The 17,191-nt window shown below is 33.1% G+C and overlaps 1 protein-coding gene across 1 annotated transcript in view; it reads left to right on the plus strand.

Moving 5' to 3' along the window:
* The window catches only part of LOC123516335 (uncharacterized protein CG43867-like), a 769,337-nt gene that overhangs the window by 709,722 nt on the left and 42,424 nt on the right, over positions 1-17,191 (plus strand). Inside the window, 8 exon segments of the mRNA XM_045275612.1 lie at positions 4,356-4,481; positions 5,869-6,085; positions 12,520-12,627; positions 14,811-14,961; positions 15,347-15,488; positions 15,682-15,846; positions 16,810-16,971; positions 17,095-17,191. The exon segment at positions 17,095-17,191 is cut by the window's right edge and continues 80 nt beyond it. Coding sequence (XP_045131547.1) covers positions 4,356-4,481; positions 5,869-6,085; positions 12,520-12,627; positions 14,811-14,961; positions 15,347-15,488; positions 15,682-15,846; positions 16,810-16,971; positions 17,095-17,191 — 1,168 coding nt within the window.

Below are 17,191 nucleotides of genomic sequence, written 5' to 3' on the forward strand. Positions count from 1 at the left end.
AGGATACAGGGGGCCATTATGGTAGAAGGGGGCTGCCAGTAAGGCATCACAACCAATCCAAAAATATTTTGGTATTCAGAGTTTCAAATTTCAACATTAATGAGATACTATTAATATTAATGTCCATATATACATCAGCAACCAAGCAATTCTAAAACTATATGAATCTGATTATAATACAGTTATATTCATGATTATTTAATGTTCCGCCTCTGTATTGGACATGAAGTGATCAGATACAACTCAAGAATTGAGAAGTAGTGGTGGGAACAGTTACTCAGCCCTACTGTAGGTAATAGCTAATGAAGATGTGTCAGTTTTAAGTGACTCATAGGTATATTCAATTGTTTTTGTATGTGTAGGGAGAGACACTCCAGTGATGTGAATGGAAGCCAAGGTGGCAGCAGTCTGAAAAAGTTTGGGAACCACTGGTCTAGATTAATGTAGAGTAAAAACTTTTCATTTTACTTGCAATATAACAATATGGTGTGACTATTATTATTATTATTGTCAGTTTTGTTTTATTGCTTTTTTCAATTATTTATGTGTGTGTGTGTGTGTGTGTGTATTTTACCTAGTTGTATTTACCTAGTTGTAGTTTTACAGGGCCTGGGCTTTATGCTCGTGTGGCCCCGTCTCCATATCTACACTTATCCAATCTTACTTTAAAAGTGTGCACACTCGTTGCAGACACTACTTCTTCATCTAAACTGTTCCACGTCTCAATACATCTCTGCGGGAAACTATATTTTTTAATATCTCTCAGACATCTTCCCTTTCTCAGCTTTTTACTATGCGATCTTGTGCTTGGATGTCATATTCTTCTCTCAGGATCAGTTTCTCATTATCCACTTGGTCCATTCCGTTGATCAATTTATAGACTTGTATCAGGTCTCCTCTCTCCTTCTTTGTTCCAAGGTTGGTAGATCCATAGCCTTTAGTCTCTCCTCATATGTCATCCCTTCAAGTTCTGGAACCATTCTTGTAGCCATTTTTTGTAGCCTCTCCAATTTCCTTATGTGTTTCTTTTTATGAGGGGTCCACACTACTCCTGCATATTCCAATCTGGGTCTTATTATAGTATTTATCAATTTCTTCATCATTTCTTTGTCCATGTAGTGAAATGCTACTCCAATATTCCTCAGCAAATTATATGTTTCTCTAAAAATTCTATCAATATGGCTTACTGGTTGATTGTTTTCTTCCATCGTCACTCCTAAGTCCTTTTCCTTTTGACTTTCTCCAGTTCTACTCCATCTCCCATCTTATAGATTCCCACAGGTCGTCTTTCACTCTTTCCCATTTCCATGACATGGCTTTTGTTCACATTGAATTCCATTTCCCACTTCTTACTCCATTCCCAGATCTTATTTAGGTCTTCTTGCAGTATTTCACAATCCTCCTTTTGCTTTATAACTCTGCACAGTTTCGTATCATCCGCAAACAAATTTATGTAGCTGTTCACTCCTTCTGGCATGTCGTTAATATAAATGAGGAAAAGTATTGGTGCCAATACTGACCCCTGTGGCACTCCGCTTTCTACTGCTCTCCACTTGGACTTCATATCTTTAACTACCGTCCTTATTTCTCTCCCCCTCAAATAATTTTCTATCCATCTCAATGTGCTTCCTTTTAAGCCACCCTTCTCCTCTAACTTCCACAGTAATCTTGCGTGTGGCACTTTGTCAAACGCCTTTTTTAAATCCAAATAGATGCAGTCAACCCATCCCTCTCTCTCTTGTACTCTATCAACTATTCTAGAATAGAAACTCAATAAATTAGTTACACAAGACCGTCCTTTTCTAAAACCAAATTGGCTATTTGATATTAATTTGTTGTCTTCAAGGAACTCGATCCATTGTTTCTTTATTATTCTTTCACACATCTTGCATATTACACTAGTTAGTGATACCGGTCTGTAATTTAAAGGTTCTTCTTTCCTTCCGCTCTTATATATGGGAACCACCTCAGCTCTTTTCCATTCTACTGGCACTGTTCCATTTTCTATTGAGCATTTTATGATGTTGTATATAGGACTTGCTAGTTCTTCCCTACATTCTTTCAGTATTCTGCCTGAGACTTCATCCGGTCCCATTGCCTTCTCTTCATCCAGTTCCTTCATTAACTCTTTTATTTCAAGCTTGGTTACTTTAATCTCTTTCATATAGATTGTCTCTCCATTACCCTGTGGCCTCTCAAATTTGGATTCTTTAGTAAAGACCTCCTGGAATTTTTTATTTAATAGTTCTGCCATACTTTTGGGTCTTCCACCATCCCGTTCTCTCCTTTTAACCTTTCTATTGTTTCTTTTGCCTAATTTTTCCATTTATGAATCTATAGAACAATTTTGGTTGCTCCTTACATTTTTCGACAATATCTTTTTCGAAGTTCTTTTCCTCTTCCTTCCTCACCTTAACATATTCATTTCTCGCTGCCTTGAAGTTTTCCTTGTTTGTTGGATTCCTATTTCTCCTCCACCTTTTCCATGCTCCATCTCTTTTCTCCTTTGCCCTAGCACACCTTGCATTAAACCAATCTTTCTTTCCTTCTTCTTTTGGTCTATATTTTGGGACATATTCCGACTCCTGTTTTGTATATTTCCAAAAATAAGTTATATTTGTCTTGCGTTGTCTCTGAGTTTTCCATCTCCTCCCAGTCTACGTTTTTAAAATAGTTCTTGAGATTCTCAATATCAGCCTTTCTGTAATTTAATCGGTCTCCTTTGTATGAATCGTCTCTATCTTCCTTTCCCTCTTCTATATCTATTTCTAATATTGCATGGTCACTCTTTCCCAATGGGCACTTATATCTTATATTGTCATTAATTTGTATACCCCTTGTAAAAACTAGGTCCAATCTCGCTGGCTCGTCGTTTCCTCTGAATCTTGTGCATTCCTTTACTCTCTGGTCCATCATATTGTCTATCATTAGGTTCAAGAATCTTTCTCCCCAGGCTTCTTCCCCCATACCACTTTCATAATTTTCCCAGTCCACTTCTTTACAGTTGAAATCTCCTACTAATATCACTTTTCTCCTTTCTTTAACGATTCTCATTAGACTCCTTATTGTGTCATCTATCATGTCTTTATATTCTTGATTGGTCCATGAATTTGTTTTTGGTGGCACATATGTTACAATGATTGTTAACTCTTTTTTATTAATATGCATCTTAATATACAATACTTCTGCTTTTCCTTCCCCACATTCCACTTGGTTGATCACTATCTCCTTCCTTAACATTATCATGACTCCTCCTCCTCTTTTACCCACTCTGTCTCTTCTCCATACATTATACCTATTATCCAAATCTATTATGATTGCCTCATTTAGTTTTGTTTCAGCCAGGCATACAATATCTGGATTTTCTTTCCTTATGTAATCTCTTAATTCTAATTTACTTGATAAAACCCCGTCTGTGTTCGTATACATCATTTTTAGTTTTTTGCCTTTATCATTTTTAGTTAAACTTGTTCCACTTTTTTCTCTTCCTTCTCGTTTATATACCATTTTCTTATCCTGTCTCCTAGAATTCTCCAAAAAAATGCCTTCTTCTCCTCTTCTGACCTTTCATTATTCTTTTCCCTTACTGCTGCTGCCAGTTCATTGTATCTCTTCCTTTCTTCCTCATTTCTATTTTTCTTTATATGTGTGTATGTGTGTGTGAGTGTGTGATTACTATAATCATGTGGAATATTTTTGCTATTGTGATTGTTTGCTTTTTGTTCAACTCCACTCCCGACTTGCTCTAAACATTACATGCTTAAATACATAAGAAAAAATATATAAAATAAATAGATAACTAAAAATCCAGAATATACTCTGCTGAAATGGTGGTGTGTCTTATGTGCCATCAAATATGGTTTCTATTTTAGTATCAAGCAGTGTCTAAATCATTTTATACATCCCAATCAATGTACTATATAATATGACAATAACAACGGGATTTAATATATTTTTCATTTATTTTTTTATTTTACTTTTTTTCATGGGAACTAATTTTTTATTCCTTATGGGAAAAAATTCTTTGGTATATGTCAATTTTGGTACAAGTCCATGGATTTGAAAGAGATTGAATAACACTGTATGTTTATTGTTTATTTGCTTTATTTATTTATTTTTATTATGTAGTATATATATATATATATATATATATATATATATATATATATATATATATATATATATATATATATATATATATATATATATATATATATATATATATATATATATATATATATATATATATATATATATATATATATATATATATATATATATATATATGTTTGTTTATTTTTTTCCTAACAAAAATTATAACACCAGCATCATTTCTAAATGGCTTTTCTTTGCAGGTGGCACAAGAGGGCCTCTCAGGATCAGGTGGTGCAGGACCAGGGGAGACTGGCAGTAGAGTGAGAACCTCAGGCCTTGGGAGCTACCCAGAGATCCACGTCCCTGTGTATGCTGCTGTCAAAGGGGTGAGAGCAATAGGCTTCAGTTTCTTTATCACTGTAATGGAAGAGGCCACTAAACTGGCAAGAGGAGATGGCCCATGAGAACTACTCTATGCTGATGATTTGGTACTGACAGCTGAATCAAGGGAAGATGTGACTGACATGTTTAATAGGAGGAAGGATAGGTAGCTTTAAAAGAAGGTTAGATAAATTCATGGATGGGAAAGATAGATGGAATTATGTAGATTAAGCACACTGGGACTGCCTCGTATAGGCCTGGCGGCCTCTTGCAGCTTCCCTCTTTTCTTATGTTCTTATGTTCCTGAGGGATGGAGCAGAGGGGACTGGAAATAAACTTAGAGAAGACAAAACTAATGGTGACCTGAAATGAAACTAGAGAAAGAATTCAGTCTTATGTTCTTAAATGGTGTCACCAATGATGCTCAGGTCTGAGGAATCTCAGAAGGATGCAGAACTTAGCATGTCCAAGATGTGTGTGGGAGGAGGAAGATGGTGGCGGTGATGGTTGGGATGAAGATGTCGGGTTGGAGGTGAATGGAGATGAATTGGAGGTACAACAGTCGTGGTTTTTGGGAGATATATTAGACTGTGAAGTGGGTGCAGATAGAGCAGTAGGGGCGAGAGTAGCAGCTGCATGGGGAAGATGGTGACAAAAAGCCAGTTTTTTGTTAAATCGCAACATAAAACTGAGGATCAGGAGAAGGGTATAAGAAGCTTGAGATGCATGGCAGGAGTGAGGTGGCAAGACAGGAGGTCCAGCAGTGGAGATGTGTGAAATTGAAAACCTTTCTGTTGAGCTGAGGAAAAGAAGACTGAGATGCTTTGGACACATGTGAAAGATGGAGTGAGGGGTGTTGGGTGGAGGAGGTGAAGGTTGGAGACTGACGCCTAGTGGGAAGGCCAAAGAAAAGTTGGAAGGAGTGTGTGATGGAGAATATGCATTTGTTGGGAATAGAAGAATATATGGCACAAGGTAGCCAGTTATGGAAAGCAGTCATCTCCCTTCCAACCCTACCTAAATGGGAAAATGCGGACATTAAATGAAAATGATGATGTTGATGATTGCTGCTCCTCATTACTGTTTTTCTTGTATATTAGAAATTACATATTTTTTATGATTTGTCTTCTATATATCTGTCAGCAATTATAATTTTCATTTGATAATTCATGTCTCCATGCACCTGTTGTTGTAAGAAATTGATATGTTATCTTTACCATGTAATTCAGTTGTAATTTTTTTTTTTTTTTTTTTTCTTTCAAATTTCCATAATCTTCATATAAATCCTTCACCTCTACCATCTAATGTTATGTATCATGTAGGTTTTATACAGTATAATTTATATTAGTCATAATTGCAAAAGTAACCTGAGACATATAACTTCTTTTTCAGCGAGCCAGTCAAATCCGTTCTGTTCCCTTCACTGGGGACTCGTCAGATTCCTCAGATGGAGAGGATCACTGTGGAGGATCAGACTCTAGAGGCCTATCCTCCCATACTCCTTCCTCCTCTGCTGAGTCATCATCCAGCTCACCTTCCAAGAGCAAAACATCATCTCTCTCTCCAGCAAAGCTCTCAGGCTCTTCACCTTCCAAAAGCATGAGGAGAGGTAAGTTTTGTGTGCCTGTGTTTAGAATTATCACATTTACTTATTTTTCATTTTAGTCAATATTAATTTTCTCATCATATTTTGCATTTTTCCCTTTAGGGCCTTCTTAGCATCAAGATTGATAGTATTCTTTTATGAGGATTACCTGATAATGTCTTGTGATATGCAACCCAGAGTTAAATGAATATTGAAGCTCTGCTGTAATGTGTTGAATTTCATTTTTGAAGTTATTATATATGCATGCTTATATCATGCTTAGATTTTTGTAGGTGAATGTGCTAAAGCATTGAAATGTCATACATGCATGTAGTAAAGCTACTGTCACATAAACCATTTGATAAATTTAGCTGTAATTCATTCATCCAGAAGCATTTGCAGTAAGTTTCATATCATATTTTAGAACTAAACAATCCTTAATACTTTTATATTATATATATATATATATATATATATATATATATATATATATATATATATATATATATATATATATATATATATATATATATATATATATATATATATATAGTTTATATAAACTTTAAGCCAAACATCCAGATTCAGCAAGACTTTTTTTTACAAAGAAGGTCTTCATTTGAGAGTGGACAAAGATTGCAGTAATTGACCCTCAACATGGTGCATTTTTTGGCTACCTGCACTGCCTGCAATGACTAGATCTGATATTGGTATTGCTGTTCTGTCTTAATTGGTATCTTAGTGGGCAACCGTTAGCTTAGTTATGCGTTGTTGTCTTGATGTTAAAACATATTAATGAGATTTCTCTTAAGATTTATAATAATGGAACCGCAAAAAAAAAATTTTTAGGATTTCTTAATATAACAGATCACAAGACTCCACAAGAGAAATTAATTTTTCCCTGTCTTTGTATACTAAACATTGTTGGACACTGCATGCAGTGCAGGAATCCTGCCAGTATATCATGTTGGTGGTCTGTAATTTTTGCCACATTCAATCAATTACCAGTGAGTACATCTTTTTTGACAAAATGTCTTGGATAACATTGGCTGCCCAGCCAGTAGTTTTTGTATATGCTGTAATTCTAACAGAAAAAAACCAACAGACCATTCACTTCTGTTTGGAATAAGACATTGAACAGATACATATTTATAATCAAATCCTTATCAGCAGGCTTTCACTTTTGTATATTAGCAGTTTTGGAATAGCATCTTTTAAATGTAAAAAAGATGACATGAAGAAAATTTTTTGAATTATTTAAATTACATACTATCTCATCACAACCACCAATACTTTGGGAGAGGGAGTGGTTATTTTTGCATTTCTAAATGACATTACGCTGATGCCTATAAAGAGCATATTGCATGTTGTGTTTTAAAAGTTTTCTCACCTAAATTACTATATTTCATTTTGCCAAGTTTGCCATTGTACTTTTACCCTCTGAGAACTTGTGAATATGATAACAGTGCCAATAGGCAATGCTGTCATCCACTGACTGATTCATGTATTATGCTTTATTTTTAAAATATTAAAAAAATTGATGTTAAACTCTTATCAAGAAGTTTCTTCATAATATACTAGATTATACAGAATGAATAGCTTTGTATCAATAAAACAACAAAATTTTGATCATATTACAAAGTCAATTTGTTGTTCATATGGGAGGAAAATATGAATGTATCAGCCAGGCAGCTGGTGAGAACATTAATCGTCGACATTGTTACTCTGCTTCTAAGTCCTCAGGTGGCAGAAATGCTATATCAGACTTTGCATGATGGGGTATAGTATTAAAATCTCTGAAATGCATCCATAAATACCTAAACCTGAATTATAATTCTCACGTATAACTTGGTCATTTAATTTTATGAGGCCAACTGCTTATTGTTGAATGTAGTTACCTTTTCTTTGAGAATCACTGTCATGCTGAATACTTTAATGACTGATTTCATGCTGTATATTCTTATTTATCTGATGGTCAGGTATCTTATACTTAAAATTTATCAGAAGAAAGAAATAGTTAAAGAGACAGAGAAAGAAAGAAAATTTACTCTGAACAACTTGCATAATGATCAACCTTTATTTTAGGCCCTGAAATAAATATAGATTTACTGCCTTAATTTTTATTTATTTATTAATATGCTAAGTACCTAATAGATTTGAGTCATGATGTTAGAAACAAGTAAGAATGTGTAAAAAATACACTGATCTGTTCTGCAGAAGCTCATTTTAATGATGGAATCCGTTGTAAAGCTAATGCTTTAAGTACATCGGCTCTTAATCACTATGCGTACAGTGAAATGCACAAAAGGCATTAGATGTCTTTATATCTGTATTTTATTGCACGCTTATAATCACTACCACCACTTTCACTTGTAGCAGAACACTTTCTAGCAATGTTATAAATGTTGGAGCAGAGCAACAGCTTTGCATGGGAAGCAGTTTGACTTAGGTGTGTCATGCCACAGACTGAGGCTGAAACAATGCCCTGGTTCCACAATTGACTTGTCATACCTTTGTTTGAAGGTACCCCACGCAAAGGTACAAGAGAATCACAGAAGACATTTTTTTCCATATTTTCTTTTTGCTACTGGATACATACATGCAGTAAGTATTGATGTTAAATGTCAATGTCAGAAAAAGTTAAATGAAGTTCTCTTCATCATCCTAGTATATCTGTAGCACAGCATTCAATAGAGCATCATAGCATTGTTATCAGACTTAATGCCAACCACTGCTGAAAATGTAGCAATACACCACATGTTGATCCATATACAGCTGTGACTTAGGCAAAACTCTCCAGTGTTTATATACTGAGTAAATTTGTTAATATGAAGATTGTATGAGATGAGTGAAAATGTCTTTTCTTATGGTTAACTGCAAAGATAAGGTTCAGAATACTGCTTATTATAGTTGAATCAATCTAAAGTGGCTGGTTTGGTGTGGCTGTGGGTTTTGCAGAGATTCCCCCACCATTGCCACCTCTCCAAAGATCACAAACTTGCCTTCTTTCTCCACCTTCTTATCCTGTCTCTGTCTGTCTTTCTTTCCGTGTTTCTATATAGATTGGTGTATTTAAAAATCATTCCCAAAATCATTCTAGATTTTGTTCGACATCACCGTTGAGGTAAAATTCGAGGCATGTTTTTTTTTTTTTTTTTTTTTTTTCATATAAAAGTCTCCCATCATACTAAATGTGGCAGACGAGGAAGGATGTGCTACCTTGCCTCTACTTCCACCTGACCTTAATTACCAATCAGTCCTCACATGCAGTTTCACTCTGAACCGTTCTCCTGCTGCAAGCTCGCCATATGACCACTTTCAAAATCAATCTAAGGCAGTAATTTACCATGTGAAAAAGTACTTCCTGGAAGAAAAGATGAATATACAATCAACTCTCGATTAGTTCAAGTTTGAAAAACGTGATTTTGATTTAATATGACTTGATATTTAAGGAGATATGATTAAATAACATGATTTATTGGATTTAATGCTGGTTAACCTGACACGATGACATCACATGCACCCCCACGCTACTTCTGACAGGAATTGCACTGAAACGCTCTGGACTTAAATGTATGTTTTGTATGGGTATTATTTCATTTCTTGATCAAACTGCTGGAGCAGGTTTTATTCCTTTGCTTTTACATTATTAAGAAATGGTGAAGTTAAGTTAGGGTGGGCTAGAATGGATTTGTATTGGCAATGTTGAAAGCCCATCCAGTTATGTAGCAATAGTCTATTCTGGTGTACATACGTATATTCAGTAGTAAGTAAACAAAATCTGGGTATGAGTGAGAACTGCATACCCCACTGAGTTCTCCTCGCCAGATGAAGTTCCAAAGAGAGTAGTTCATGCCAAGGGAAGCAGTATTTCAATAGTAGTTCTCTATCACTCAGTGCCATGGAGTCAAGGTCATCCTCATGGCATGATTGTATATGAATATAAAGATATGATATCCATTATAATAGGCAATAGAGGGGTGGAAACACAATATTGTGGTGAAAACAACACGCAAACTAAAGGAGGTCACAAGAAGAAGAAGCGACTGCCGCCAATCAGCTGAACCATTGAAAAGGCATTTGTTCCCGACAATTTCACTTTGTGTATCACAAAATAATCCTTTCTTGGTGGTAAGGCTTGTAAACAAGCTGATAAAAATAGTCATGTGAATATAAATGTATATATGAGACAGTAAGACCTCGGAAGGTGGTTTTTCCTCACAGTTCTCACTCCTCACTCAGTGTGGAGCTAACAGCATGGTGAGTGGATCGTTTCTCTGCATTTTCACCTAGTATCTTATTCTATGGCATCCAAGTGTCCTTCAATCTCCTCATAGGAAAGTGATTCCAAGAAGTCAAGGAAGATTTTAACCATTAAAAAAAACTTGGAAGTATTAGATCACTATGTTAGGGGAGAAAATACCTCAGTGATTGTCCATGTGACAGGAATGAGAGAGAGCACATTGCATACTATCAGAGCTAATAAAATGTTTTTATTCTTTCTGCAACCTATTGATGTAATAATACTTTTCTTTTAAGGATTGAGTAACAAAATTCCTAAAATAGGCAGACTTTTCCAGTGGCCAAGAACATAACCCTCTATTAGAATTGTTATCTGTTGGAAAATTATATTTGAATAACACGATTTTAAATAACATCTTCAGGAACATAACCCTCGCATTAATCGAGAGTTGACTGTGTATATATATATATATATATATATATATATATATATATATATATATATAGAGAGAGAGAGAGAGAGAGAGAGAGAGAGAGAGAGAGAGAGAGAGAGAGAGAGAGAGAGAGAGAGAGAGAGAGAGAGAGAGAGGGCAGTTGGAGAATGGGCTGGGTATCTGTAGATATATGGCAACAGTGGAAGACTAGCTGTCAAAAAGCGGACTGCACCAAACTAGCCACTTTAGGGTGACCAAACTTTAGTGAAACATTTTCTCATCACTGGTCATCCGGCAGCAGCTGATTCATCCATTAAAGATACAAAGAACATGTACTCAAAGTTCTATCTCATTATGTGCCTCTCTTGCTTCTTAATTTCAATGGGTTTTCTTCGAAAAAAATAAAATTAGATGCTTTGCTTATAAATAAATCTCACATTCCAACAGTTGTATATTCTATCATTGTTGTAATGTGAAAAAATGTCCATAATAGAAATGAGTTATACAAAATGCTTCTATTAAAATTTTGAAAAACAGTAATATATAGATAAAAGACACCAGCATGTAATTACTTGGGCACTCAACAAATATTTGATAAGTTGCAGATTAATTAGTGCTTGTAGTATGACTGTTGAATAGAAGATGAACACAATTGTGTCAAACATGAAAGGCATTAGATAAATTTCAGTACTGACACTGATGCCACTATTAAAGGGTAAATATTTAAAAGAAGCAGGGTATTAATGGCATCTTCAGCAGTGTATATTTTAGATGAAAGTTTGTGGCATGGAAAGAAATGAAGCTGCTTAATAAGCTAAGCATTTGGGCATTCCATGCAAAGCTGGTGGTAAGTGGTTGTGCAGGATTTAGGGATCACCAAATCATTTGAAGAAGAAAACCTCTTGCTGAAGCTCTTGTTGCTTCAACTGAAGAAACTGTGCAAATCACAGAGAAGCACCCCATCACCTTATCAATTTGTATGAACAATTACTCCTCCTCTTTATTCTCTTTTTTCAAAATATTTAAAATGTAAGGGAAACAGATGTCATAAGGAAGTGTTAGCTGTCACACATTTTTGTCATGGCATATCAATTGATGTGTAAGTATGAATGCAAAACAAAGTAAAATATTATGAAGAGTTATTATTTCATCTCACTCATTCACAAGCTGAACACTGGTTGTCTGTATATTTTCATACTTAGTAGTAGCTATTTATCTACTTCTTGAAAACAAATTCAGTCAAGCTTGCACAGTCCCATCTTGATATGTCAATTTATTTATCCAACTTAGTTTTCATCACTACAGAAGAGAATATAAGTAATATTTGTTTGGTCAGGGATTCAAGCCCTGGATCTTTGGTTCTGAACCAAACACTGAGCAGTTGGGCTACTGTTTAGATAGACTGCTACCACTCAATCTTTTCTAACTTGTATCCTATGTGTATAGTTTCTTGCTAATAGCCATTCTGTTCTGTCTACAAGTATTTAATAACGATGAGAATATGCTGAAATATTTATCAACATCCTGCTCTATAACAGAATAAAGCAAGATGTGGGTAATGGGAGATGAAAATAGATTTTAAATTGTTTTATGATATCCAAATGTTCATTTTCTATCTTTGGTCAGATTATTGTTGCACACTCAGCTTTGCGATTTTGTTCACTTGCCTCAGCTTTACAGCTTCATAGATGTATTTTCTACCTTGATGTCCACTTGATTTTTCTCATGGTGTTTATTCTTTACCTTTTTGGTTTTATAGAAATTGCTAATTTTATTTCACAGACAGCAGTCGGTTATCTCAGGATTCAGATGATTATGCAGATTATGCCATCCCACCTGATGCTATGCCAGATTCTATACCAGATTCAGTGCCCTCCTTAAGACTTCCGGGTTTGTGTGATATTTATTTCTGTTAAGTTACTTCCTACAAATCCAAGATAATTATCAAACTATTAATGCCCTTAAATCCTGAAAAACTTTTCTTTTTTCAAGTATTTATTGTTTAAGCTACTTGTATAGTGGCTTAAAGTATAAAACCAAAGTCTTTATATTATTATCTTGTTTAATTGAATCCTGTAAATGACTGATTTTAGTTAAATATTACTGTATTTTTGTATATACTTTTGTAGTAATATATATATATATATATATATATATATATATATATATATATATATATATATATATATATATATATATATATATATATATATATATACATATATATAGTCCCACAAAGGAATCATAAAGTATAGTGGTTGTTTTTTTTTTTTTTTTTTTTTTTTTTTTTTCCATCATTGATAAAAATGCCCTTTCTTTTCTTAAGCTAAAACTGTACATATATGTGAATGTTGCTTTTGCACTTTTGTATAGAGCAGCACCTGAAAGAGAGCCTCTTGGTGTTGGCTGTCTCCATTAGTCAGGACTCTTCCCTTTTTCATTAGTGACTGCATGTTTTCATCTCATATTGGAGATTGTTGTATTTTTTTGTTTTTGGTTGAAAACCTCTTAACCTCATTTAAATCAATAATATACAAAATTTTGCAATAATGTTATCATATCCCAGTTCACAAATATGTCATAACTAGAAATTGTAAATTGTCAAGGTATTTATAAAATAAAGCAGGATCATTGAAAAGTACATTTCAGTGCAGCCTGTGATGCTTAGGACTTACCAGTCTTATATATATATATATATATATATATATATATATATATATATATATATATATATATATATATATATATATATATATATATATATATATATTTGCTTTAGAGAGAGAGAAAAAAAATATATATATATATATATATATATATATATATATATATATATATATATATATATATATATATATATATATATATATATATATATATATATATATATATATATATATATATATATATATATATATATATATATATATATATATATATATATATATATATATATATATATATATATATATATATATATATATATATATATATATATATATATATATATATATATATATATATATATATATATATATATATATATATATATATATATATATATATATATATATATATATATATATATATATATATATATATATATATATATATATATATATATATATATATATATATATATATATATATATATATATATATATATATATATATATATATATATATATATATATATATATATATATATATATATATATATATATATATATATATATATATATATATATATATATATATATATATATATATATATATATATATATATTCTTTTTTTTCGCTCTCTTTCTCTTTAATGCAAATTTTGATATGGAATATCCTTTTGTGAAATTCAATTCTGTTTATATAATGATTGTGAGTCATTTCTTTTCTCAACTGTTAAGGTTTAGTTTCCTTTACAATGAGAAAGTCATCCAAGAAGAATGTAACTAAGAAATCCCGTTCAGTGGTTTTGATTTTTTCCAATAGCCTACACTATTTAGTAAAATATGGCCATTCAAAATTGAGTTGAGAATTTACTTGATAGTTTTGAAATCCTGATCTTATCTATGAAGAATGAGCTTCTTTTAAATAATCATTGAAAATGCTCTGAAATGCTTAGATGTGCTGGCTGCAGTCACATACCTCTCAAGAATAATAACTTTGTTGGTCTATGAAGTTGTGTGCTATACCTGCTGTACATGATGCAAACTAATTATGACAATGTAATTTATAGAAAACTGGAATATGATAAATGAATACTATATGAATCATTAAATACTATTGCTTATATTCAGTGCCTTATTGAATTGATATTAATATGATGTGTAATTCAGCAGTAAAGCATTTATTTTTATTCAAGTCCCCATCATTACAGTAAAATATGTTACAAGCAACCTCTCCATAAACTTTTCTTACCCATAAAGTAAAACTTGAATGTTGCAGTGATGCTTTCATGTACTATTTTAAAACCAATCTCATTCTAGCCATCGGACAATTCCACTATATAAGCTTATTTTATTTTTTTTTTTTTATCAAGTATACAATCACACACTAATTAAAGCACTCCTTTGTAGATACATCCTTTGAGTCTGGCGTGTCCGATGATTATGCAATCCCACCAGATGCCCGAAGTGACAGTGGGTCGCTAGAATCAACTATGGCACCCACCATCAGTGCCAGGACATCTTGTGTTGAAACAACCACGAATACTCTTACATCAAGCCAGTAAGTATTTTTGAATGGTAAGGTTTGTATGTCTGGTACTATGGGATATGGAATTAACTATAAGTATTCTTGCAATTGGTGAACAAGAGTTTAGATTCTCAAATATAAACTTAGTACAGTACCTGCCTATCATTATACACTATATATGTAAGAATGTTCATTCTTTATATTCAACTAGAGGAAAAATAGCACTTACTTTTGTGTTATTTTGTTGTTCATTAATATTCAAATACCCTTAATATTGCTTAACTATTCCCTTATTAGTAAGGTAAATTACATGGCTTCTGCATTCTGGTGGAATAAAAAGATTATTTTATGTTCATTGACTGGAATGAATTACTGGACATGATGCAGTATGGTAATCTCACTATTCCCTGTACATTAGCAGCATCGGTACTGTGTCTCCTCGCCGGGAGAGTTCCCTGGAAAAGATGGGTTACTTAACCAAACTTGGAGGGAAACTTAAGACATGGAAAAAGCGCTACTTTGTATTAAAAGATGGAACTCTAACTTACTGGAAAAGTCAGGTAAGAGTTTACTATAACCTCTTATTTATTATATTAGTATAGAAAGAAAAATATGAAAAGAAATACATAAAAGTAAATAAAATCATATTAAGCTATTGGTATATGTACCATATTTATATTCATTGATTTTTGTATAACCAGTTTGTAAGGATCTTATCTAAAGAGGCATAAATTGTATCTTTTCTTCACCTAGAGTGACATACATCGGAAACCAGCTGGACAAATAACACTGAATGAAGTGTGCCGAGTAACAAGATCTGAGGGGGCACACACCTTTGAAGTGAATACTGGCAAAAAGACATACTACCTCACTGCAGATAATACAGCCCTTGTTGAAGACTGGGTCAGAGTTCTTCAGGTAAAACAGATAACTCATTAATGTGTTGTGCCAGTAGCAATCAGCATTATCTGATATTTCTTTAATTTCTTTGAAGATAATATGTTTTGTGAGTTTTATGTACAAGGATTTTTATTAGATTTATTCATATATTTGTCTATTTAATTTTTAGAAGTTCTTGTACAGTAAAAGCCAGTTAATCCAACAAGCAGGGAACCAGGAGTGCATTGGATTATCACTTTCATTGGATTATCAGGATTTACCTCTGAAAATGCTCTACATAAGTAGTAATGAGTTATAAGAAATGAAGACTTGATATGATATGTGTTGTTATAGTACTCATTAGTAATCACCCAGATGACTGAAACCACTCCCAGGTTCTTGTGGGGCAGGGATAGTGTGATGGTTTGACCCTCACTCAATGTCTTCTCTTCCTCCATCCCACATGCCATGAAGTAATTTAAAACTTCTCAACCAACCCTCAGAAGATTTGACTTTTGTATCAAAATTAATTTCCTCACAAAATGAGTTTGGCTTTCTTGCTGATCATAAGCCAAGAAATTGGTTAGTTGGACATGTTGAGCATTGGTAGCAGTGTCTACTTCCACCCTTCACTAGGGTGCTTCTAGTGCCTGGTTTGAATTTGTGCTGTGACCTTATTTTATCCATAGATTATTTTCATTCTCACCTTCAAAAATTTCAATAATTGAGAAATTTGAATTATCAGACCTCTTATTAACTAACTTTTACTGTATATGAAAATTCAGTTATTCTAGTGACAAAATATAATTAATTATTTAATCATAATTCTGTGTAGAAAAGGAATGTTCCATGAGACTTTTGTTATTGATGAATAATGCCAACATGTATATATTTAATACATATGTGTATATATTTGATACATATGTTTTTATTATTATATATGCTGAAATTATATCTTTTGTCCATACCAAGTTTTCTAGTCATTGCTGCATTATTTTCCAGAATGTGCTCAGAAGAAATGCCACTAAATTGTTGCTGAGTAAAGAAGACAATAAGCCAACCTTACAGGGCTGGCTTACCAAAGTCAAACATGGTCATGCACGTCGCTGTTGGTGTGTTCTCATTGGGAAAATGTTTATTTACTTTAAGAGTCCCAATGACCAGGTAATTATTCTCATTCTAAGATAAAAGTTTAGTTGTCCAATAGTTGATATAATAATTAGAAAATGCAGTCTTGTATTTATATGGAGTAGTGGTCTTTGCAATGTTCCATGTTTTTGTTTTCAGAATCCAATAAGCCAAATCAATATGCGTGATGCACGAGTGGAGGAAGTGGAGAAGGTTTCTGACTCTGAAGGAGAAGAAGCAGCAGATGATGACACAC

Source organism: Portunus trituberculatus, chromosome 40 (assembly GCF_017591435.1).
Source record: "Portunus trituberculatus isolate SZX2019 chromosome 40, ASM1759143v1, whole genome shotgun sequence".
NCBI lineage: Eukaryota > Metazoa > Arthropoda > Malacostraca > Decapoda > Portunidae > Portunus > Portunus trituberculatus.